The sequence below is a fragment of the Entelurus aequoreus genome, linkage group LG03 (genome assembly GCF_033978785.1).
Source record: "Entelurus aequoreus isolate RoL-2023_Sb linkage group LG03, RoL_Eaeq_v1.1, whole genome shotgun sequence".
NCBI classification, from domain to species: Eukaryota; Metazoa; Chordata; class Actinopteri; order Syngnathiformes; family Syngnathidae; genus Entelurus; species Entelurus aequoreus.
In genome coordinates, this window is record NC_084733.1 from 13,694,088 (window position 1) to 13,717,216 (window position 23,129).

Genomic DNA, 23,129 nt, shown 5'->3' on the forward strand with positions numbered 1-23,129 from the left:
CTGGTGTGGTTACACGTGGTCTGCGGTTGTGAGGCCGGTTGGATGTACTGCCAAATTCTCTGAGATGGCTTATGGTAGAGAAATGAACATTCAATTCACGGGCAACAGCTCTGGTGGACATTCCTGCAGTCAGCATGCCAACTGTCTCTTGGGGGTGCTCATATAGATGATATAATGTAGATGACAGAATATAGATTGTTAAATACAATATAGATGATATTATATTGATGATATATAAAATATAGATTCTGGAAAATAGATGATAGAATATAGATTATAGACTATAAAAGTTAAAACAACAATGGGTTTCACGTTGAACACAATGATTGGTGCGTACCAATATCAGACTAATGTGTTGTTTATGTTGTGGTTAAGCTTCCCATAAAGTTGATCTAATGTTGTTTGTATTTGCAGGGTCTCCACTTGAAGAAGAATCCAGTCATTGAAGACAAGCTATGGACTAACTACAGAAACATTTCTTACACAGTATACCGTGACAAGGACGGAATCGTTCAACAGGTTAGAAATGATCAGACAATTTGAAAAGATGAAGCGTCAACATCTGGTAAGAAAAGCTCAGTTTTTAAAAAAAAACGTTTTGTTGTGTTCAGGCACCGAGTGGAGGCTGTCCCTGCAGGCCTTTGATAAAGAAGCTGGAGCAGCAAGTGAAAGCCACTCGAGAAGAGATGAGACTGCAAATGTTTAGGATGCAGAAGGTTGACAACAAGCTGTGTGAGATGGACCTCAGGAACAAACATCAGGTGTGCGTCTACTTCTTTATGCTGGTGTAGTATCTACTGTACTATGAAAAAACATGTTTTTCCCAGATTGTGTAAAGCATACATTGCTGCGGACAAGCAAACAGTCAGTTCAGTTGAACAGTGGTCCATCATTGTGGCCAGGTAATACAGTAGGGCCATTAAGCGTGACGTGCAGGTGAGATGGGGGACCGTGAGCGTACATATCATGTTTAGATAATGCCAAAAAGGAGTTATGGCCTAAGCCCAAGGCTTGGGGAACCTTTAGTTTCTCAGGTGCATATACAAACATCCCTGGCCTGGGCAATTATTTTGACTCGGGGGGCCAAAATTACAGAAAGGAATGTGTCTGGGGGCCGGTATATCTATCTATCTATGTGTATATATATATATATATATATATATATATATATATATATATATATATATATATATATATATATATATATATATATATATATATATATATATATATATATATATATATATATATATTACACTAACGTTCAAAAGTTTGGGGTCACCCAAACAATTTTGTGGAATAGCCTTCATTTCTAAGAACAAGAATAGACTGTCGAGTTTCAGATGAAAGTTCTCTTTTTCTGGCCATTGTGAGCGTTTAATTGACCCCACAAATGTGATGCTCCAGAAACTCAATCTGCTCAAAGGAAGGTCAGTTTTGTAGCTTCTGTAACGAGCTAAACTGTTTTCAGATGTGTGAACATGATTGCACAAGGGTTTTCTAATCATCAATTAGCCTTCTGAGCCAATGAGCAAACACATTGTACCATTAGAACACTGGAGTGATAGTTGCTGGAAATGGGCCTCTATACACCTATGTAGATATTGCACCAAAAACCAGACATTTGCAGCTAGAATAGTCATTTATCACATTAGCAATGTATAGAGTGTATTTCTTTAAAGTTAAGACTAGTTTAAAGTTATCTTCATTGAAAAGTATAGTGCTTTTCCTTCAAAAATAAGGACATTTCAATGTGACCCCAAACTTTTGAACGGTAGTGTATATATATATATATATATAGATTGGCAATCTTATATATATGTATGATTAAAATTCATATTTATGATATTTTGGTATTATTAAATACAATTGTTAGTCATCAGTTATATATAAATAACACACATATATATACACATATATATATATATATATATATGTATATATATATATATATATATATATATATATATACAAATCTGCTGTACAGTATGTGTGCTACCTTTTTTCAGGAACACTAATACAAAAATTCACAATAATGTCTGATCGAATGCTAAAACGTCATGACAGACCACTTAAAAAAACTGAATGTAATTTTATAATTTTTCTGAATGGGACACTCTCTTTTACAATATTAACTGTGAACGATAAAACACTGAATATTAACAACATATAAACGTTGCCCCTCTTTTACTTCTCAGATCACCGTCTCGATCGACATCTTTTACAATCAAACAAAACGCAACAAAAATGTAACCAACACGGTGAAATATCAACGCAAAGGGTTAAAAACAAAAGTCTAATAGAGTGGTTTGGTTAGATGGTTAATGTATGAATTATTGTTTGATTGATTGATTGAGACTTTTATTAGTAGATTGCACAGTACAGTACATATTCCGTACAATTGACCACTAAATGGTAACACCCGAATAAGTTTTTCAACTTGTTTAAGTCGGGGTCCACGTTAATCAATTCATGTTATTATTATTATAATCTATTTTTTTTTTGTTATTATTATTTTAATTTCTTTTCATTTTGGATTTTGTCTAGTTCATGTAAGCTTCTCTCAATGGATGTGTGAATGTGTGTGGAGGATCTCGTTGTTTTGTTTTGTTTTTCTTCTGTTTGTTATATGTTTTGGCTGGCGTTATTTTTGGAAAATAATTAATAAAAATATAAATAAAATTTAAAAAAAGGGTTAAAAACACCTACAATCTGATATAGTATCACTTTTCTGCAGAATTTTGTTGTGAAAATCTGCTTCCACGTCTGTGTCCCTGACACCCGCGTTTCAGGACGGCAGTTGCGTAAACGAACCCCGCCCACTCTGCTCGGCGCCTCGTCTGAGCTGCAGTGACGTAGGTTACCGTAATAACCCGTATAGCACTCTGTTAGAATAATTATGTATACGTTATCACACAACTCTTATGCTATAGTTATTATCAATTGTGCTGAAGTTGTACTTTTCTATCTGTGCAAAGGCACAACATGTAATCTTGCTTTGCGAGTTGTCTCGTGTCAGCAGTTTGTTTCCAGACCCCGCCTGCTGACAGCCAAGGACTGACATCGAGTACCTCAACGCAGACAAAACAGATACAGGGCGAAATCACGAGTGTCAGCACATTTCCATTCTGAATAATCATGTATTGTGTCTACTGGGGCTGCTTGCATTACCCCTCCCTTCAGAAGCAGCCTCAGTGATGTTAACTAGAGACCTCCCGAATAAATAGAGGAGCATGTGGGACTGTACCTTAGAGCAGTGGTTCTCAAATGGGGGTACGCGTACCCCTGGGGGTACTTGAAGGTATGCCAAGGGGTATGTGAGATTTTTTTTAAATGTCTGTCAAAAAGAACTGTGAAAAGAAATGCAACAATGCAATATTCAGTGTTGACAGCTAGATTTTTTGTGGACATAAATATTGATGTTAAAGATTTCTTTTTTTTTTGTGAAGAAATGTTTAGAATTAAGTTCATGAATCCAGATGGATCTCTATTACAATCCCCAAAGAGGGCACTTTAAGTTGATGATTACTTCTATGTGTAGAAATATTTATTTACAATTGAATCACTTGTTTATTTTTCAACAAATTTTTAGTTATTTTTATATCTTTTTTTCCAAATAGTTCAAGAAAGACCACAACAAATGAGCAATATTTTGCACTCTTATACAATTTAATAAATCAGAAACTGATGCCATAGTGCTGTATTTTACTTCTTTATCTCTTTTTTTCAACCAAAAATGCTTTGCTCTAATTAGGGGGTACTTGAATTAAAACAATGTTCACAGGGGGTACATCACTGAAAAAAGGTTGAGAACCACTGCCTTAGAGCGTAGGGCGAAACTGTAACTGAGTGTACAGCCCAATACGTCTCTCCTCATGAGCAAAATTTAACTCTGTCTCTGCCTGATTCCTTCTTGTCTTGTGTAATAGATAGTTCGGTATTTTAACCTGACACACTCAAAAGTGCAGATTCCAACCATTGAAATATATTCAATACTTCAAGACTTAAAGTAATTTGAAAACAGCACTGCACATCATAAAAAATTGTTTCAAATTTTTTTTCCATTTAAAAATTAAAAACAAAATTCCGGCAGTTTGGACCGCAGAATGCGATTACTTGGTAAATTGGTCATAATAAATGTTGTATGTCTTCTTTTGGGACAGATTTTGTCGCACAAAAAACATCGGAGTTGTGTCAAGCAGGCGCCAACAAGGCGGGAGTTGAAGAGGCGGCCCACGGCCCAGGTTGAAGTCAAAAGCCTGGGCTACAAGCTGCTGTCCTCACCCCCCGCGGAGTCGGACAGCGAGCGGCAATCCATCCCCTTGCTGTCGGTGGTATCTGCAGGCAGCAGCTCTTCATTGGCCACTTATGTCAACATTCCTCCACCCACCTGCAGTCTGAACGCAGTCCAACAGGATTTGACTGGCAGTGACAAGTACTTGCAAATGAAAGAAAACGGGTCACTTGGTAAGTATTTTTTTTTTTTAGATACAATCCAATCAGTTAACTTTTCTTTTCTATATTTAAAACACTTCCTTCTGGTCTACTAACATGTAATGATTGTAAAAGTTTGAGAACCACCGCGCTAATATACAGAATGTCTGCAATGAGTGAATCTGGCCACAAGATTGTGTTGTTCCTACAAAGAATAACTCAATCAAACACTGCATTCCACCGGGAGGCATAACAGTACTAAATGATACTTTCAACTACAGTATTTCAAATGATTATTCTGTCTCTTAAATGTCTCTCCAGATGATGACCAGAACACAGCCTTCTTGTCGCTGCCTGGTCGCCATGCTTTAGGATTCCTCGTGGGCTCCGATGACCCCGGCAGCCAGAGTCCAGGAGTGCGGGACGGGCACACGCCGGTGCTACTGTGTGGTCAGGGCTTCGTAAACACCAGTAGTCAGTCCAGCGCAAGCGAGCCCTCAAGTGCCCGGTGTCAAGGAAAAATTGGAGAAGAATCGCATGAACCCACGTGTGCACGGACGCAAGCGACCCAGAGCAGAACAATGGAGTTCTTCATCGAGCCTCCATTGGAGCCAACATTCTGCCAGGAGAGAAACACCCTACACGCTATGGAGGTGATCGCACTCAACTCCTACTAGTCTACCCAAAATAGAACTCATACAGTACTAGGGTTGTACGGTATACCGGTATTAGTATAGTACCGCAATACTAATGAATCATATTCGGTACTATACCGCGTCTGAAAATATGAATATAGTAAGTTTCTTACAAGTATCATCCCTGCAGGACGAGGAATAGCTAAACATGCTTCACTACAGTGGCGTGCGGTGAGGTTAATGTCTGGTGAGGCACTACATCATCGCAGTCAGATTTACAAACATATGAACCCTAAATAGTATGTTATTCACCATGTGATTGGCAGCAGTTAACGGGTTATGTTTAAAAGCTCATACCAGCATTCTTTACACAACTGTAGTACACAAAAAAGCACATTTAGTAAAAAAAACATTATTATGGTCTTACCTTTCTTGCTGGACTTCCACACAGCCAGCCTTTGCGTGTGTACCACGCCATTTGAAAAGAACGGGTCTTCTGTCCCGAAGTCAAAAGCAAACCTTTTAGCTCCGGCGTTGGTCTACCTTAAATTATTTCCTCCTGCTTCGATTGAAAGTCCAGTTTAGAAAACGGTTTTATTTTACATATGTAATCCTCCATGTTTTTAATAAAAGTCCAGGCGAGAGGAAATAAACAATCGCTTGCAAACTTTTTTTCTTTTTTTTCTTCTGCGGCCGAGGAATGATCTCTGGGATCACTACCGCCCTCTACCACCAGGAGGCCGGATTACTGCGAGCCTCAACCAGTACGTCTTTTGCAGCAGATGTATGAATGCTCAGCACAAAAAATACGTTACACACATACAGTTTTTGACAAAATACACTGTACATTATATATTTCAGCTAACTAAACTATGCCATAGTTTAGTTAGCTGATATAATTCATATAGCAATACAGTCTCACTGCACAGCAGCTCAGCAGTTAGCCGAGTCATTGCGCACAATCCATGTTGAGGCACAAATCAGTGACGTGCCTCAACTGGCTGCTGATCACCGCACCGTCTCTTCTCAGTATTTGAACGGCAAATGTGAAAATAAAAATAAAAATAATCTAAAACTGGTGAAGTTAAATGGAAAATAACTTTATTATAATCACTGGATACATATAACAATTTAATTAATTTTTTTTTCTTTTTACATTTTTTTTCTTTCCATGATGGCAGGTGAGGCCACACCTCCCCTGCCTCTAGTGACGGCACGCCACTGCTTCACTACACACCGTAGCTCACCGGCGTCAAAATGTAAACAAACGCCATTGGTGGATCTACACCTAGCATCCACTGTAATGATACAGAGTACAGTAGCGTATCTAGTCGATACTACTATGATTACGTCAATATTTTTTGGCATCACAACATCTTCTTTCGTTTTTTAAAAATATATATTATGTTTACAAACTCAGAAAATATGTCCCTGGACACATGAGGACTGTATGATCCTGTAACTACTTGGTATTGGATTGATACATAAATTTGTGGTATCATCCAAAACTAATGTAAAGTATCAAACAACAGAAGAATAAGTGATTATGACATTTTAACAGAAGTGTAGATAGAACATGTTGAATCAGAAAGTAAGCAGATATTAACAGTAAATGAACAAGTGGATTAATAATGAATTTTTACAGCTTGTCCCTCATAATTTTGACAAAATAGAATGATAAATGACACAATATGTTACTGCATACGTCAGCAGACTAATTAGGAGCCTTTGTTTGTTTACTTACTACTAAAAGACAAGTTGTCTAGTATGTTCACTATTTTAATTAAGGTCAAAATTGTTCTTCGATTGCAATAATAAACATATGTTTAATGTACCGTAGTTTTTTTTGTTAAAATAAAGCCAAAAATGCCATTTTTTTGTGGTGCCCTTTATTAATAAAAGTACCGAAAAGTATCAAAATACTTTTTGGTACTAAAATATTGGTATCGGGACAACACTACTTCATAGTTTACATGTATTTACAATATATATTTATTCAACGTGTATTTATCCTATTAGAAACACTTTTATTTGAAATGCTGATCTAGTTAAAAAGCAACATGTACATGTTAGAGATGTTGACGTGTGATGATAATCTCTCATCGTCTCTCATTAAACAACAAAAGTTTGCGCTATTGATCACTACTAATAGTACACAAATACTCTTAAGGTGCGGCGATAAATGTGTTGGAATGAATGTCTAAGATGGAGAAACACTTTTCAAGCGTAAAACAAACGGAGAATGTCTGCAAGCTAAGGATGACAGAGCAGGCAGTGGATGATAAGAAAGCTTTTGGTGGTAATTATAATTAATTATTACTATCATTAGCCATAGTTGATTAAAACAGTCCAGTATATTTTTTCTTACAGCCATCTCATGTTTACTTTTAAGTCTGTGTGGTATAAAACGAGTAAAACATCAATACCGTAGCCTTTTTTAAAATATTTTATCCTGTGCTTTTTGAGGTCAATATTTGAAGGAACACTGACAACGTCGATAACAAATTTATAAAAATCACAAGTTGTTTCATTGTTATGGAAAAAATATGCCTCACAACATGACAACTTTTGCTGCGACTTTCTGAAAAAGCTGCTGCGAATTCAGGCCACCACAATCACAAAAATCCTGGCGGGACTGAACGGAACTTTTTATACACAATTAGTCTAATAACCACCAAAAATGGAACTGATCCCGCCTATCCCAATAAAATGGCCGACGAGGCAAATAAAGTTGTGTCAATCAATAGACTCATAGACAATAATGTGTACCGTATTTTCCGGACTATAAGGCGCACTTTTTTCCCCCTCAAAACTCGACAGTGCGCCTTATAACCCGGTGTGCCTAATGTACGGAATAATTCTGGTTTTGCTCACCGACCTCGACGCAATTTTATTTGGCACATGGTGTAATGATAAGTGTGACCAGTAGATGGCAGTCAAACATAAGAGATACGTGTAGACTGCACTATGATGGCAATATGACTCAAGTAAACAACACCAACATTTTATATGTTCCATTGAAAATATAGAACATTACACACGGCGCTCAAAAATCTATCAAAATGTTTTAGTACGGCTTTGGTAAGCTATGAAGCCGCACCTCTTGATAGATTGTCTGCGCATTATTAAATATACGAGTATTATTATGGTGTGTGAATAAGGTGTTTTCTTTCGCAATATTATGCAAAAGCAACTTTTCTTACCTTCTGGTACCTGCTGATCTCTATTTGAGATCTGCATAAGTCCTGAAAAATTGCGCATGTCCGCCTTTGTAGTCCGTGCCGACACCGTAGTCGATAAACTTCTTCTTTTTCTCTATCTTCTTGTTAAGGGACATTCATCCTCCGCTGTTGCCATTTCTAATATAAAGTAGTGTAAAGTTCTTACTTATATCTGTCAGTAAACTCGCCATGAAAGCGCTAAAACATACCGGTGTAGTGAGTTTTAATTATTCACCCAAGGAACTTTAGTTATTAGAGAGTTCCGGTCGGACGTTTTTTCACGGGGATGAGGAGATGCTGCTCCGTTATTGATTGAAGTAAAGTCTGAATGTCATTAAAACAGTTCGCTCCATCTTTTGACACTTCTTCCACTCCCGTCCTTGCACGCTACACCGCTACAGCAAATATGACGGGGAGAAGACGCTGCCGAAGGTGAGCCACGTAAATAAGTCCGCCCACAAAACGGCGCATCCGGAAGCGACTGTCAGAAAGCGGCTTGAAGATGATCAGTAAAACATCATCTATGCAACATTTTGACCAAAGAACCACCATTGCATGTTATGTAGACCACAAGGAAGTGTTTTACATTTAGGAAAAAAATTATAATAATATGACTCCTTGAATGCGCCTTATAATCCGATGCGCCTTATATATGAAAAAAGATACAAAATAGACCATTCATCGGCAGTGCGCCTTGTAATCCGGTGCGTGAAAATACGGTAGTTAAATATTTCCCCTAAATGTGTTGCTGTCATGATCCGTGGTCCGGACTTTGTTTAGTTATGTTCTGTTAGTTTAGGATTCCTTTAGTTCCTGTTTTGTGCACTTCGGGGGTTTGTTTTGGTTACCATGGGTACTAATTGGTTCCACCTGCCTCTGATTAGTGTTTGTCACGTTCACCTGCTGTTGAGCACTAATCAGAGAGCTGTTTATTCACGTTGCTCGTCTCACTCGGGCTGGCTTCATTCTGTCACGAGGGGGGTCGCAGCTCACTGCGGGTGTCGTTCTCCCAGGAATGCAGAACGGACAACTCCGGACGAACGCGTGAAGGTAGGAACATGATTTAATCCATAAATCAATCAATCAATCAATCAATCAATCAATCAATCAATGTTTATTTATATAGCCCTAAATCACAAGTGTCTCAAAGGGCTGTACAAGCCACAACGACATCCTAGGTACAGAGCCCACATACGGGCAAGGAAAAACTCACCCCAGTGGGACGTCGGTGAATGACTATGAGAAACCTTGGAGAGGACCGCATATGTGGGTAACCCCCCCCCCCCCCCTCTAGGGGAGACCGAAAGCAACGGATGTCGAGTGGGTCTGACATAATATTGTGAAAGTCCAGTCCACAGTGGATCCAACACATCAGCGGGAGTCCAGTCCACAGCGGGGCCAACAGGAAACCATCCCGAGCGGAGACGGGTCAGCAGCGCAGAGATGTCCCCAACCGATGCACAGGCTAGTGGTCCACCCGGGGTCCCGGCTCTGGACAGCCAGCACTTCATCCATGGCCACCGGACCTATGCAACTCCCCCTCGCAAGGGACAGGGGAGAAGAGGAGAGAAGAAAAGAAACGGCAGATCAACTGGTCTAAAAAAGGGGGGGTCTATTTAAAGGCTAGATTATACAAATGAGTTTTAAGATGGGACTTAAATGCTTCTACTGAGGTAGCATCTCTAACTGTTACCGGGAGGGCATTCCAGAGTACTGGAGCCCGAATAGAAAATGCTCTATAGCCCGCAGACTTTTTTTGGGCTCTGGGAATCACTAATAAGCCGGAGTTCTTTGGTATCATAAACGATACCAAAAGACAGGAAACAAACAAAAGAAAAGTGTGCCGATCGCACGTGAAGCTAAGGCAACAACTAAGCACAGGAATCAGGAATCGAGAACAGGAATAAACCAACGTAACTTGTTGCATACCGCAAACAATAAAGCCAGACCGAGTGTGGCGAGCAACGTGAATAAATAGCTCTCTGATTAGTGCTCAAAAGCAGGTGAACATGCCGAACACTAATCAGAGGCAGGTGAAACCAATTAGTACCCATTGTAACCAAAACAAACCCCCGAAGTGCACAAAACAGGAACTACGGGAGTCCAAAACTAACAGAACATGATCCGGACCACGGATCATGGCAGTTGCCACGCTACATTCCCATGGATTTAACAACAGATATGACCCGTCCTGATCAATTTACTCTTTGGGTGTGTTATGACTCTTCCCCCGCCCCCCTTAGGTCACGCAACGTTTCTTTGAGACGGTGTCTGTTCAGTTGGAGCGTTGGTATGAGAGGAAGGTCCTGGAAGTGGAGGAGCAGACGAAGCTCAGAGTGCAGCAGGACAAACAGGAACTACTCGACCAAATCAACACGTTGGAGGAGGAGCTCCGGAGAATGAAAATGGACGAGAAGGCTGGGAAAACATAAATGAAAACAAGGACTGTGTTGCTTAGCGAGTCTTGACAGGCTTCACCCACATCTTAAGGAATAACCAAAAATCTTTTGCCTCAACACCGAGTAGCGCGGACCTCAACTTCCGAGTATTTTTAGATATACGAAAAGACTAAAGCTGTTAAGCTTTTAGTTGCGATCATATATTTGAGTTATGAGCCTCCACCCGTTAGTTGGCGTTACGATTGTCAGAATGAACCATGTAAAACATCTGGTCTTACTTGCTAGCATTAGCTTATATTTACATATGGGTGTCACGGGGGAGGGGTACTTTTTTTTGGTACCGACCGAATCCCAATTCACCAATTTGTGAAAAATCCAACGGTGCCATACTACGGTACCTTGGTGATCACTCCAGCAGCACTGACACTACCTCTAAGTAAGGATGCCATTTTCAATGCCAACAAAGCGGTTGACTCAAAAAAAAAAAAGCTAGCCAAAAATGCGCTAGCGTTATGCTAATATACAACAGCTTTGCTATTGACATGCTACTGATTAGCTTTAGCGATTTTACATGGCAATTTCAACATCTCCAAATTTGTTAATGAAAACTACAACTAAAATGCACGTTACAATCAAACAGCTGGTGCATAATAAGTAGAATACTTGCAGTATGAACACTTTTTAAGGAAACAAAAAGACTATATTTGCAAAGACTGAACTGACCAGGCATCACACCATAAATTATGCACCATCTAACGCAGGGGTGGGCAATTAATTTTTACCGGGGGCCGCATAAGCAACCCGAGCACTGCTGGAGGGCCACACCGACAATATTTCAATTAAATTTTGCTCAATATTATTTTTGATATACCGTAAGATAAATAATAAAGATAATAATAATAATAATAATTTCATTTAACCTAACTTAACTTTATACAAAAGCAGATGGCTTTTGATGGTTTTATTTTTAACACTGTCTTACACAACACTTCCTGATGTATAATACAATGCAAAAATGTCCATTTCTGCACAGGGTTCATTTCTGTCACTTTATCCTGCATTATTCAACATTTTTCCCCGTCAGATTTGGACAACCATCTGTTGTTAAAAATCGTTTTTAATCATATTTATTTTATATTGTTTTTTTATATTGGTTTTATATGTAATTATTTTTTGTTTTTATTCAGTCATTGGTGGAGCTAAGGATAATATTTGAATATTGTTTTTAATATTGTTGTGCAGCACTTTGGAATCATTTTGTTGTTTATAATAATAATAATAATACCTGGGATTTATATAGCGCTTTTCTAAGTACCCAAAGTCGCTTTACATGTTAAAAACCCATCATTTATTCACATTTAAAATGTGCTATATAAATAAAGTGGATCGGATTGTCACACCTGCCAGCTTGTCCCATTTCAGTCCTAACATGTCCAAACACGCATTTACCTCTGTGAACAAGTCATTACCTGTGGTTGTCTCTTTAATTGACTGCATGGCTGCCAGCTACTCCGGGATTTGAAAGTCTGCAGTTATCCCACGTAAGAAGATGAGCAGCTGGGCGGTGTCACGTACATCGCAGCTCTCATCCAAAGCCAGCGAAAAACAGTCAAAGTCTCCGGGCATATCAGCGCAACAGAGTCCAATAAGCACTCCTTAATAAACTCTCCGTCAGAAAACGCCTTACTTTTTTTGGCGATTTTGTGAGAAATTACGAAACTTGTCCTGACGGCTGCATCTCTGGGGGTGTGAAATTTGGCAAAAAGTCCTTGTTGGGTTTGCAGTTCTACCATCCACGCATCAGCCTCCCTTGCGCGCGCTTCATCAGACACATTCCGGTATTTTTCCTCGTGCTTCGTCGTGTAGTGACGATTCAAATGATATTCTTTAAACCAGTGTTTTTCAACCTTTTTGAGGCAATGCACATGTTTGTCATGAAAAAAATCCAGAGGCACACCACCAGCAGAAAACTTGAAAAAATTTAACTCCACCAAGTCGTCGTGTCTTATTTTGAGTGTTTTGGTGTCTTCCTGTGTGTAGTGCTTTAGTTCTTGTCTTGCTTATTTTGGTGGCCCTTCCTGTTTTGCCGGTGTTTTCCTGTAGTGGCTTCATGTCTTCCTTTGTTGATTGTCATGTCACGTATGGATGTACTTTGTAGACGCCGTAAGTTTTTGCTGTCGTCCAGCATTTTGTCTCTGTTTACTTTGTAGCCAGTTCAGTTTGACTTTTGTTTTGCATAGCCTTTTCCTTTCGTTCATTTTGGGTTTAAGCATTACATACCCTTTTTACCTGCACACTGCCTCCCACTGTGGTCTGCATATCGGGATCACAACAAACCATCCTCGTCTCACCCGACACATTCCGACTTTTACAAAGCAATGCTGCCACCTACTGACATGGAGTATTACGTGGTTACCCTGCCGAGTTTTACACAGCACAGACACTAAGCAACGGCACATTATTGGCAGATTCTAATTATTGATTTGCCAAAAATATTTTTGGGATAAATTAGGTGAAGTTGCATAATTTCCCACGGCACAACAGACAATATCTCACGGCACACGAGTGTGCCGCGGCACAGTGGTTGAAAAACACCGCTTTAAAGCAACCTGTGTACCACAAATTAAGCACACGGCTTTACCTTTAATTTCTGTAAAGAAATACTTGGCAGTCCATGTCTTGTTGAAAACACGCCATTCGTCATCAACTTTCCTCTTTTTAGCGTCTCATCACTTGTCGCTGTGCACCTTCACTCACAGGCTACACCCGGACATACGCCCATAAATAACACTTTTCAAAACAAAAGCAGCACCGTTGTATTGCACGCACGACATAGATGATTTTTTAAACTTTATTTTGTAATTTGTGATTGCCGCTGTTCACGTTCACTCACAATCGCACACGCGCATACGTCCACACGGAAGTAATACAAATAACGCTTTTCAAAACAAAAGCAGCACCGTTGTATTGCACACATTTGACGTAGATACTTTTTTCAATTTATTTTGTAATTTATGATTGGCCTCACGCGGGCCGGACAGGGACGCACAAAGGGCCGGATGTGGCCCGCGGGCCGCAGAATGCCCAGGTCTGATCTAACGTCTTGGACTTGCAACTGTAATTGCAACTTACTGTCATACTTGCAAATGATATTCAGAAATGCGGTAATAAAACACGATATAACGACTTCACAGCAGCTCATGTTTTTATGTTGCAATAAAAAATGTAATTTTATTATCATAAACAATCAATATTTATTAACGCACACAAAAGTACCCAAAGTTGTTACTGTTGATTCCCAGGTTCAAGTGCTGCGGTCCTACATCGAGAGGAGCCAGGTGAGGTGGTTCGGGGATCTGGTCAGGATGCCACCCGGACGCCTCCCTGGGGAGGTGTTTAGGGCACGTCCGACCGGTAGGAGACCACGGGAAAGACCCAAGACACGTTGGGAAGACTATGTCTCCCGGCTGGTCTGGGAACGCCCCGGGAGGAGCTGGACGAAGTGGTCGGGGAGAGGGAAGTCTGGGCTTTCCTGCTTAGGCTGCTGCCCCCGCGACCCGACCTCGGATAAGCGGCGGATGGATGGAATGAACCTTTTCAGAGTAGGCTTGGGAGATTAGGGTGTAAACAAATAGCATATATTAAGTTAAGTGAGAATCCAATAAGTGGGTGAGTCTATAGTGCCGAGTGAACCGTCAGCCATTGGCCAGAGTTCCTGATGAGACAGCCATTGGTTGTGTAACCCAATGATCCTGGTGTGACATCTAGCATTTGGCCTCAGCAACCACAGCAGCAGCATCTGAAGGGAAAATCAAATCGATGCTCCATTGACTCTGTCAGCGTGCGATGGAAACCTAATTAAAGGCCCTCCGGGCACAGCTGGTCATTTTATGCAGCCAAGCGCCACAGCCATCAGATCCAGCCGGCCATATCTACTACTGCCTTACTCCCGGGACCTGTGCACCCATGCTGAGCTTTCACAAGCCATTCTTTATTCTATCAATCCAACCTTTTCTTTACAAACTGGAATCTGTGTTGTAAAGTCAAAAAAAATGTCTTACAATTTACTTGTAACAAACGATCTTAATATTCTATTCCATGTGTATTTTACAAGGACTTTGTGGGGAATTGCAAATGATCCCTTTGGACATGAATGAATGTAGTGAACAAAAAATAGCCAGTTGGCATTCATACACACTACCGTTCAAAAGTTTGGGGTCACATTGAAATGTCCTTATTTTTGAAGGAAAAGCACTGTACTTTTCAATGAAGATAACTTTAAACTAGTCTTAACTTTAAAGAAATACACTCTATACATTGCTAATGTGGTAAATGACTATTCTAGCTGCAAATGTCTGGTTTTTGGTGCAATATCTACATAGGTGTATAGAGGCCCATTTCCAGCAACTCTCACTCCAGTGTTCTAATGGTACAATGTGTTTGCTCATTGGCTCAGAAGGCTAATTGATGATTAGAAAACCCTTGTGCAATCATGTTCACACATCTGAAAACAGTTTAGCTCCTTACAGAAGCTACAAAACTGACCTTCCTTTGAGCAGATTGAGTTTCTGGAGCATCACATTTGTGGGGTCAATTGAACGCTCAAAATAGCCAGAAAAAGAGAACTTTCACCTGAAACTCGACAGTCTATTCTTGTTCTTAGAAATGAAGGCTATTCCACAAAATTGTTTGGGTGACCCCAAACTTTTGAACGGTAGTGTATTTACAAATTATTGCTTTTTAAAACACATGCACACTCGTCACATTTACCCGTTACTATCTGACAAAAGTGAGTACGGTAGTACTTCACTTTACGAACTCATTTGGTTCCATGACCGAGCTGGTTATGCAAAACAATCGTCAGCCGTCGAAATGGATTCAAATAAATTTAATCCGTGCTTGTCCCGCTCATGTGACATACCTTTCGATGAGATATTTTGTATTAAAACAATCGTGGATTATATTTATATAGCACTTTTCTCTTGATACTCAAAACGCTTGACATTATCTACATCTTTCAGCTTCATTTAAACCAGTGTGGGTAAGGTGTCTTGCCAAAGGACACAACAGCAGTGACTAGGATGGCGGAAGCGGGAATTGAACCTGGAACGCTCAAGTTGCTGGCACGGCCGCTATACCAACCGAGCCACGCCGACCCAATACAATAGAATGTAGCACAAACAACTACAGTAGTTTCATGAAGTAATGTTGCGTTTAGCTTAGGGAGCGACGGTGGTGGAGTTGGTTTCACCTTGGTCGTTGAAGGTCGTAGATCTACACTACCGTTCAAAAGTTTGGGGTCACCCAAACAATTTTGTGGAATAGCCTTCATTTCTAAGAACAAGAATAGACTGTCGAGTTTCAGATGAAAGTTCTCTTTTTCTGGCCATTTTGAGCGTTTAATTGACCCCACAAATGTGATGCTCCAGAAACTCAATCTGTTCAAAGGAAGGTCAGTTTTGTAGCTTCTGTAACGAGCTAAACTGTTTTCAGATGTGTGAACAGGATTGCAGAAGGGTTTTCTAATCATCAATTAGCCTTCTGAGCCAATGAGCAAACACATTGTACCATTAGAACACTGGAGTGATAGTTGCTGGAAAAGGGCCTCTATACATCTATGTAGATATTGCACCAAAAACCAGACATTTGCAGCTAGAATAGTCATTTACCACATTAGCAATGTATAGAGTGTATTTCTTTATAGTTAAGACCAGTTTAAAGTTATCTTCATTGAAAAGTACAGTGCTTTTCCTTCAAAAATAAGGACATTTCAATTTGACCCCAAACTTTTGAACGGTAGTGTATATTTTCGTGGATGGATTCACTTTTGGAGCTGGAGACTGACTGGCGATGCTGTGTTTGATTGGGTGTCGTCTGTTTCTAAGACCGGATGTTTTGCAGAGGTTGTTAGTAGGGATTCTGGGTATTTGTTGTGTTGTGTTTATGTCGTGTTACGGTGCGGATGTTCTCCCGAAATGTGTTTGTCATTCTTGTTTGGTGTGGGTTCACAGTGTGGCGCATATTTTGAACAGTGTTAAAGTTGTTTATACGGCCAGCCGCAGTGTGACCTGTATGGCTGTTGATCAAGTATGTCTTGCAGTCACTTTCGTGTGTATGCAGAAGCCGCATACAACATGCGACAGCGTCGGCACGCTGTTTGTATGGTGAAAAAGCAGACGCGTGGACAGGTTGTGGAGGATGCTAAAGGCAGGGTTGGCAAGTACACTTGTAACTCTTCTTCGTCTTACTGTCTTTATGGCAGGACCACATAACATACTTGTAATTTAAATGACTGCCTGCAACTTAAAGCATGACAGAAAGCTGAAAAAAACTTGCATGTCAAAATACTCCTAAGTTGAGGTACAACCATACAGTCCTCACGTTTTAACAAACTTTTGATCCATCTAGCTATCTAATCTTCTCAAGTGATAATACTGTTGAGGCCTTGCAAATCTCTCATAACTCCACCAAAGTCAACATCAGACTTCAACCTGAAAGAACCTTGCCTGAGGGAAAGTGGAGGGGAAAAAGCTTACTCAGCACCAGGCCCGAGTGGAGTCCGCTACATGGTCTGTAACAACTGCCCAAAGCCGGAAGGGGGGAAAGATCACCAACTGGTAGGCGTAATCTTTCCCGAAGAGGAGAACTCTGAAAATGTCGATCAGTTTCGAATCATCTCAATTCAGCATTGTGGTCAAGAGTAATTACATCGTCACTTCGGTTTAAAAGGGAGGCAACCCGGGGGTAAAATAGTTGTGCAGACAGTAGTAATTCAACGTCAAGGCAGAATGAAACAAGCATACACAAACCATATAAAACATCAAAAAACGTCATCAGTATACAAGGTCACCGTGGAACAGTAAAATATATCACCTAATGAGTAGTGAACCAATACAATATTTGTGATGAGTGTCCACGGGCTGCCTGGTGCACACAGGTGAGCAACTCGGCCATTCGGGGGAGGCAAGCGGGGGTAAAGGGACCTGACAGTTCTGTGGTTGGATCGAACAAATGCCTGTGGCTCAATCTCCCACAAGCTGGTTGAAGTGGAACCGGAAAAGCACCAGAGGGTGAAACACATTATTTTGAACTGTTACAGCAGCTTCAGAGGGTGTCTTGTTAGACAACCTCCGTTTGGCAATGACTGGAAGTGGGGATAATTGCCGGCTGCACCATCTCTGTGTGACCCTGTTTACATTGGCATTGATCATGCTTGAATAGTTGGCTGAACCAAAGTGTGGGAGCCCACTCTGCAAGACAGGCACAAGGCCACCACCTATCAGAGCCTTTATGGAAGATCTCACACTACAACTGCCATGCCAGGGGCCAGGTAGATCTTCCAGGGTATAGAGAAGTTCAAGTCCTGAACACGCATGCGTTTCAAACCCACAAGATCTCGCTTCTTGTTCCTGAAGGAAGAAAAGGTCGCAGATTTGATAGTCTTCAACTGTAGTTGGAAGAACACACATTTAAGAAGGAAACCAGCACTAACCTGAAAGTGTGGACGAAGGCAGTGGACAGATCTGGTCTCCCTCTGCAATTCAAGGCATGGGTCTACCAGCATGGAATCCCCACAATAATCGTTTGCCTCTTGCTCATATATGAGGTTCCCATGATTGTATTACAGGGATTTGAACGCAGTGAGCCGTTATCTGCAAAAGTGGTGGGCCTTTCTCACAGCTTGTGCAGCAACAAGCTCAGGCTCCCTCTTAGCTCAGTCAGGGAGTAGCAAGAGAGCATTTCCAGCACACTGGATTGAGGGTCAACAGTTTCCAGGGCAGGCATCGTTGAGGACAAGGAGGAAGTAGAAGAGTCAGAAGCGCGCTGGCTCGTGGTCGAGTCACTTTCAGAAGTTTTCCATCGACCCAAGTGAGAACCGTCAATGGAAAGAAAAGGCGCAAGCTGGTTGAGGAAGAGGTGTGCTCTGCTGGGGAGGAGAATTGACTAGCCAGTGCTGTAGGAGGTCATCCGGAAGTGGAATCGGCAAAGGATCAACTTCCCCATTCGGAAGGCAAATTACTATTATTGTCACATGACTGACTTAAGTTTAAGTTCATCCCTAAATTGACCCCGGTCCAGTTCCATAGAGTTCCACAAGTTCGAGCCATGGACAGAAAAGGCTTACTGTTGATAAGACACTTTGATGTTTTCCCCTGAAGGACGCTAATTGACATCAATGTGGCTCAGTTGCCACAATTTGTGTAGACAACAAATGTGTCGAGCAGACAGCGCTGAGTCCACATTGATGACATTGGTAACTGCACACATGCATCTTTTATGCACGGCTGGTGACGTCTACGCGTTGCCAACTTGTTCACATGAAAGAAGATCCCCTTTGGACCCTCTGTTGGCTTCCCGATGGACAGGATGCTCACGTTATCTACTAATGTAACAATTCAATAATTGTACCCACTCTGGATCTATTGCGGCCGGTCACCCTGGAGGGACGTCCCCACATCTGCAGCCCCTTCCTGAGGTTTCTCCTTTTTCCCAGTTTGGGATTAGAAGTTGTTCTGGGTTTGGATCAGGGGATGCCGTTGTGGTTTGCGAAGCCCTTTGAGGCACCTGTGATTAAGGGCTATGTAAATAAATTGTGATTGATTGATTGATAAGAATGACACAAAACAAGAAGAAATAGTAACGTTTCCCCTTAATGAAAAGACTCATTATGTGGCTTTGTTTGAGCATTAGATGTGAAAGATAAACAGATATCAGTGCCATCTGTCAGAGAGGCTGATATTGATGGCGTGGGAGAAGGGAGGGGGATGGGGACATTGTCCCGTCGAGAGGCAATCAATGCACACATCCTGTGAACCCAGCATGTAACACGGTAGAGCACTCCCTACCCGCTGCCTGCCAGCACAAACGCAGGGAGACAAAGGCAACAGGAAGCAAAACATTGTGGATTCTAATTTGGAACATCCCCACACCTCCATGGGTTAGCCTTACTGGCGCCCTGGATTCCTTGGACTAAACTGTCATCATGAAGTTTGGCAAGCGGCAAAAAGGGATCTCGATGATTTGTAAGTGTTTTAAAGATGCTGCGTCAGTTTATGTGAAGTCACAGAGAAAACATTTTAGTTTGAAGATTGTCGAATTCCCTACAGGATTGATTGTTGCGGCTTAAAAGGCTTGAATTTGCACAGATTTTTGGGAAAATTGAGGCAAAAGTTGCAATATTTAGAGGCTTATGTTGTAAATAAGATCGAATCAACTTGTGATTGTATGACTTTGTTATCAATGGTTGAAGTTTTCCTTGTAAAGCAAATACTGTATTGATGTTTTACTCATTTGACTTAAAAGCAGACCCCACAAAGAAACACCACCAAAGGCTTCTTTAATTGTCCGCTGTCGATCACAAGTTGCAAACAGCAGAGTTGTTAAGAGTATTCAATAGAGTTGAGAGCGATCCAGAGGGGTAATTTTTGTTGGTAAACTTTAGACGACTCCTAATTACCCTGCACTGTAAAGCACTTCTTACTAGCCGTTATTTACCACTTAGAACGCACATAAAAGGGAACGTGGTCTTGTCTCATGTAGGATTGTGGATGATGAGCAAAATTACCCCCCAGAATGCAGTTGTCCTCTAAGCAGACTCAGAGTCGACTGTGTTGTCCAAATGTTCTCTTTCTCTTCAGCTTGAGGCTATGTGGCAATAGAGTGGTGAGAACCTGACCATGGGTGACTGGAACCTACTGGGCAGCATCCTGGAAGAGGTCCACATTCATTCGACTATCGTGGGCAAGATTTGGCTGACCATCCTCTTCATTTTCCGCATGCTGATCCTTGGGGCAGCCGCCGAGGACGTTTGGGACGACGAGCAGTCGGAGTTCGTCTGCAACACCGACCAGCCAGGGTGCAAGGCGGTCTGCTATGACCGCGCCTTCCCCATCTCGCTCATCCGATTCTGGGTGTTGCAAGTCATCTTCGTCTCGGCGCCCTCGCTCGTCTACATGGGCCACGCCCTCTACTGTATCCGAGCCCTGGAGAAAGAGCGCCACAGGAAACGGATACAGCTGAAGGAGGAGCTGGATGAGGCGGAACTACCGCTGGATGAGCACAAACGGATGGAGAGGGAGCTGAGGAGGCTGGACGAGCAGAGAAGGGTGAAGAGGGCGCCCCTGAGAGGGTCTCTCTTGAGGACGTATATCATCCATATCCTTACACGCTCTGCGCTGGAGGTGTTGTTCATCCTGGGACAATACGTTCTTTATGGTGTGCAACTCGACCCGCTTTACAAATGCGAGTGGATACCTTGCCCTAACAGTGTGGACTGTTACATCTCAAGGCCAACAGAGAAAACTATCTTCATGGTCTTCATGATCGCTATTGCTGGGGTTTCTCTCTTCCTCAACATTCTGGAAATATCCCACCTTGGTATCAGGAAAATCAAACAGAGCCTCTCAGGAGACAAGTACATGGAGGAGGACAGTTTGATCTTCAAGTCGAAGAGGAATGTGTCATTATCGCATCATTGTGTGATGTCACCTTACGATGGACCTTTGACTCAGACCTTCAAAGTCATACCAGAAGAAGACGTTAACCCCTCGCATTACTTTGGGATCAAAACCGGTCATGAGGCCCAGAGGAACAACAGCATGGCTCATTTGGGGCACACGCAGGCCAGCTATCTCTGCCCCCAACCCAGGACACCAAACAGATCTGTCCAGAACTGTGTCCTCTCCCAAGCTCAGCAAGGTCCAGAGGTCTTCACAACAAAAGTGGACCATCATCTTTGTTGGCCGTCTGTGGTGTCTAACGTGGAGGGAAGTGCATCAAACCCTCAGGAGGACACGCATCTGGGACATTATCAAGGCTCTCTTCTGTCCAACAACACAATACGACCCTCTTCTACAGACCTCCTTGACAGACAGAACCGAAGAGACTCGATGGGGAGCGAGCACCTCATCCACAAACCGAGAAAAACCAGCTTCATGATCAGACCTCCGTCTGAAAGCTTATCATCAATCAGTGGTTCCACAAGTCAGTCCTTACATTCCTCAGAAGAATCAGATGAACTTGGATCGCTGCAGGGAGACATGCCCATGATGCCACCTGCTGGAGGCAGGAGAATGTCAATGGTAAGTATTTGAAAAACTTGTGTAACGTGTGTTTCAACCACAACATTACAATGATAACAATAGTACACCAGTACTCATTATTTACTTTTAACTTAGAACAATGGCGGACTCCTCTCCTTATGTTACCTCCTTCTCTCCTTTCCTACCCCATTACCATACATTTGTCTCCTCTCCTTATGTTACCTCCTTCTCTCCTTTCCTACCCCATTACTATACATTTGTCTCCTCGCCTACTCGTTCATCCGCTTACATTACTCCTCGTCTCCTCTCCTACTCCTTTGACAATGCCTCCTTGTTTCCTCTCGTAACCCTTTACCATACCTCCTTGTCTACTCTTCTACCCCTTTACCATACCGCCTTGTCTCCTCTTCTACCCCCTTCCCATTCTCCTTGTCTCCTCTCCTACTCCTTTGACAATGCCTCCTTGTTTCCTCTCGTAACCCTTTACCATACCTCCTTGTCTACTCTTCTACCCCTTTACCATACCGCCTTGTCTCCTCTTCTACCCCCTTCCCATTCTCCTTGTCTCCTCTCCTACTCCTTTGACAATGCCTCCTTGTTTCCTCTCGTAACCCTTTACCATACCTCCTTGTCTACTCTTCTACCCCTTTACCATACCACCTAGTCTCCTCTCCTACCCCCTTCCCATTCCTCCTTGTCTCTTCTCCTACCCCTTGGCAATGGCTCCTCGTCTCCTCTCCTACCACTTTACCATACCTCCTTGTCTCCTCTCCTACTCCTTTACCATACCTCCTTGTCTCCTCTCTTACCCCTTTACCATGCCTCCTTGTCACCTCTCCTAACACTTTACCATACCTTCTCGTCTCTTCTTCTACCCCTTTACCACACCTACCTGTCTCCTCTACTACCCCCTTCCCATTCCTCCTTGTCTCCTCTCCTACCCCTTTACCATACCTCCTCGTCTCCTCTTCTACCCCTTTACCATACCAACTTGTCTCCTCTCCTACCCCTTTCCAATTCCTCCTTGTCTCCTCTCCTAGTCCATTACCATACCTTTGTCTCCTATACTTGTTCTTCTGCTTACATTACTCCTTGTCTCCTCTCCTACCCCTTGACAATGCCTCCTTGTCTCCTCTCCTACCCCTCTACCATACCTTTGTCTCCTCTCCTACTTGTTCATCCGCTTACATTACTCCTTGTCTCCTCTCCTACCCCTTGACAATGTCTCCTTGTCTCCTCTCCTACCCCTTTAGCATACCTCCTTGTCTCCTCCCCTACCCCTTTACCAAAACTACTTGTCTTCTCTCCTACCCCCTTTCCATTCCTCCTTGTCTCCCCTCCTAACCCTTTACCATAACTCCTTGTCTCCTCTTCTACCCCTTTACCATACCTCCTTGT

The 23,129-nt window shown here is 42.0% G+C and overlaps 2 protein-coding genes across 8 annotated transcripts in view; both read left to right on the top strand.

Annotated features, from left to right (window-relative positions):
* The window catches only part of ankrd6a (ankyrin repeat domain 6a), a 77,973-nt gene extending 65,989 nt beyond the window's left edge, over window positions 1–11,984 (top strand). For 4 of the 6 annotated variants that reach the window (XM_062041291.1, XM_062041293.1, XM_062041292.1 and 1 more), the window contains 5 exons: window positions 415–519; window positions 612–761; window positions 4,164–4,467; window positions 4,756–5,087; window positions 10,534–11,984. In XM_062041291.1, coding sequence (XP_061897275.1) covers window positions 415–519; window positions 612–761; window positions 4,164–4,467; window positions 4,756–5,087; window positions 10,534–10,722 — 1,080 coding nt within the window. In that variant the 3' untranslated portion in view covers window positions 10,723–11,984. Of the gene's footprint in view, window positions 1–414; window positions 520–611; window positions 762–4,163; window positions 4,468–4,755; window positions 5,834–10,533 lie in introns of all 6 variants that reach the window. The other 2 variants (XR_009825238.1, XR_009825237.1) reach the window with 2 other exon arrangements.
* The window catches only part of gja10a (gap junction protein alpha 10 a), a 16,703-nt gene continuing 2,837 nt past the window's right edge, over window positions 9,264–23,129 (top strand). Inside the window, exons 1-2 of one of the 2 annotated variants that reach the window (XM_062041296.1) lie at window positions 9,264–9,340; window positions 20,328–21,770. In XM_062041296.1, coding sequence (XP_061897280.1) covers window positions 20,367–21,770 — 1,404 coding nt within the window. In that variant the 5' untranslated portion in view covers window positions 9,264–9,340; window positions 20,328–20,366. Of the gene's footprint in view, window positions 9,341–19,517; window positions 19,713–20,327; window positions 21,771–23,129 lie in introns of those variants that run through there. The other variant, XM_062041295.1, reaches the window with a different exon arrangement.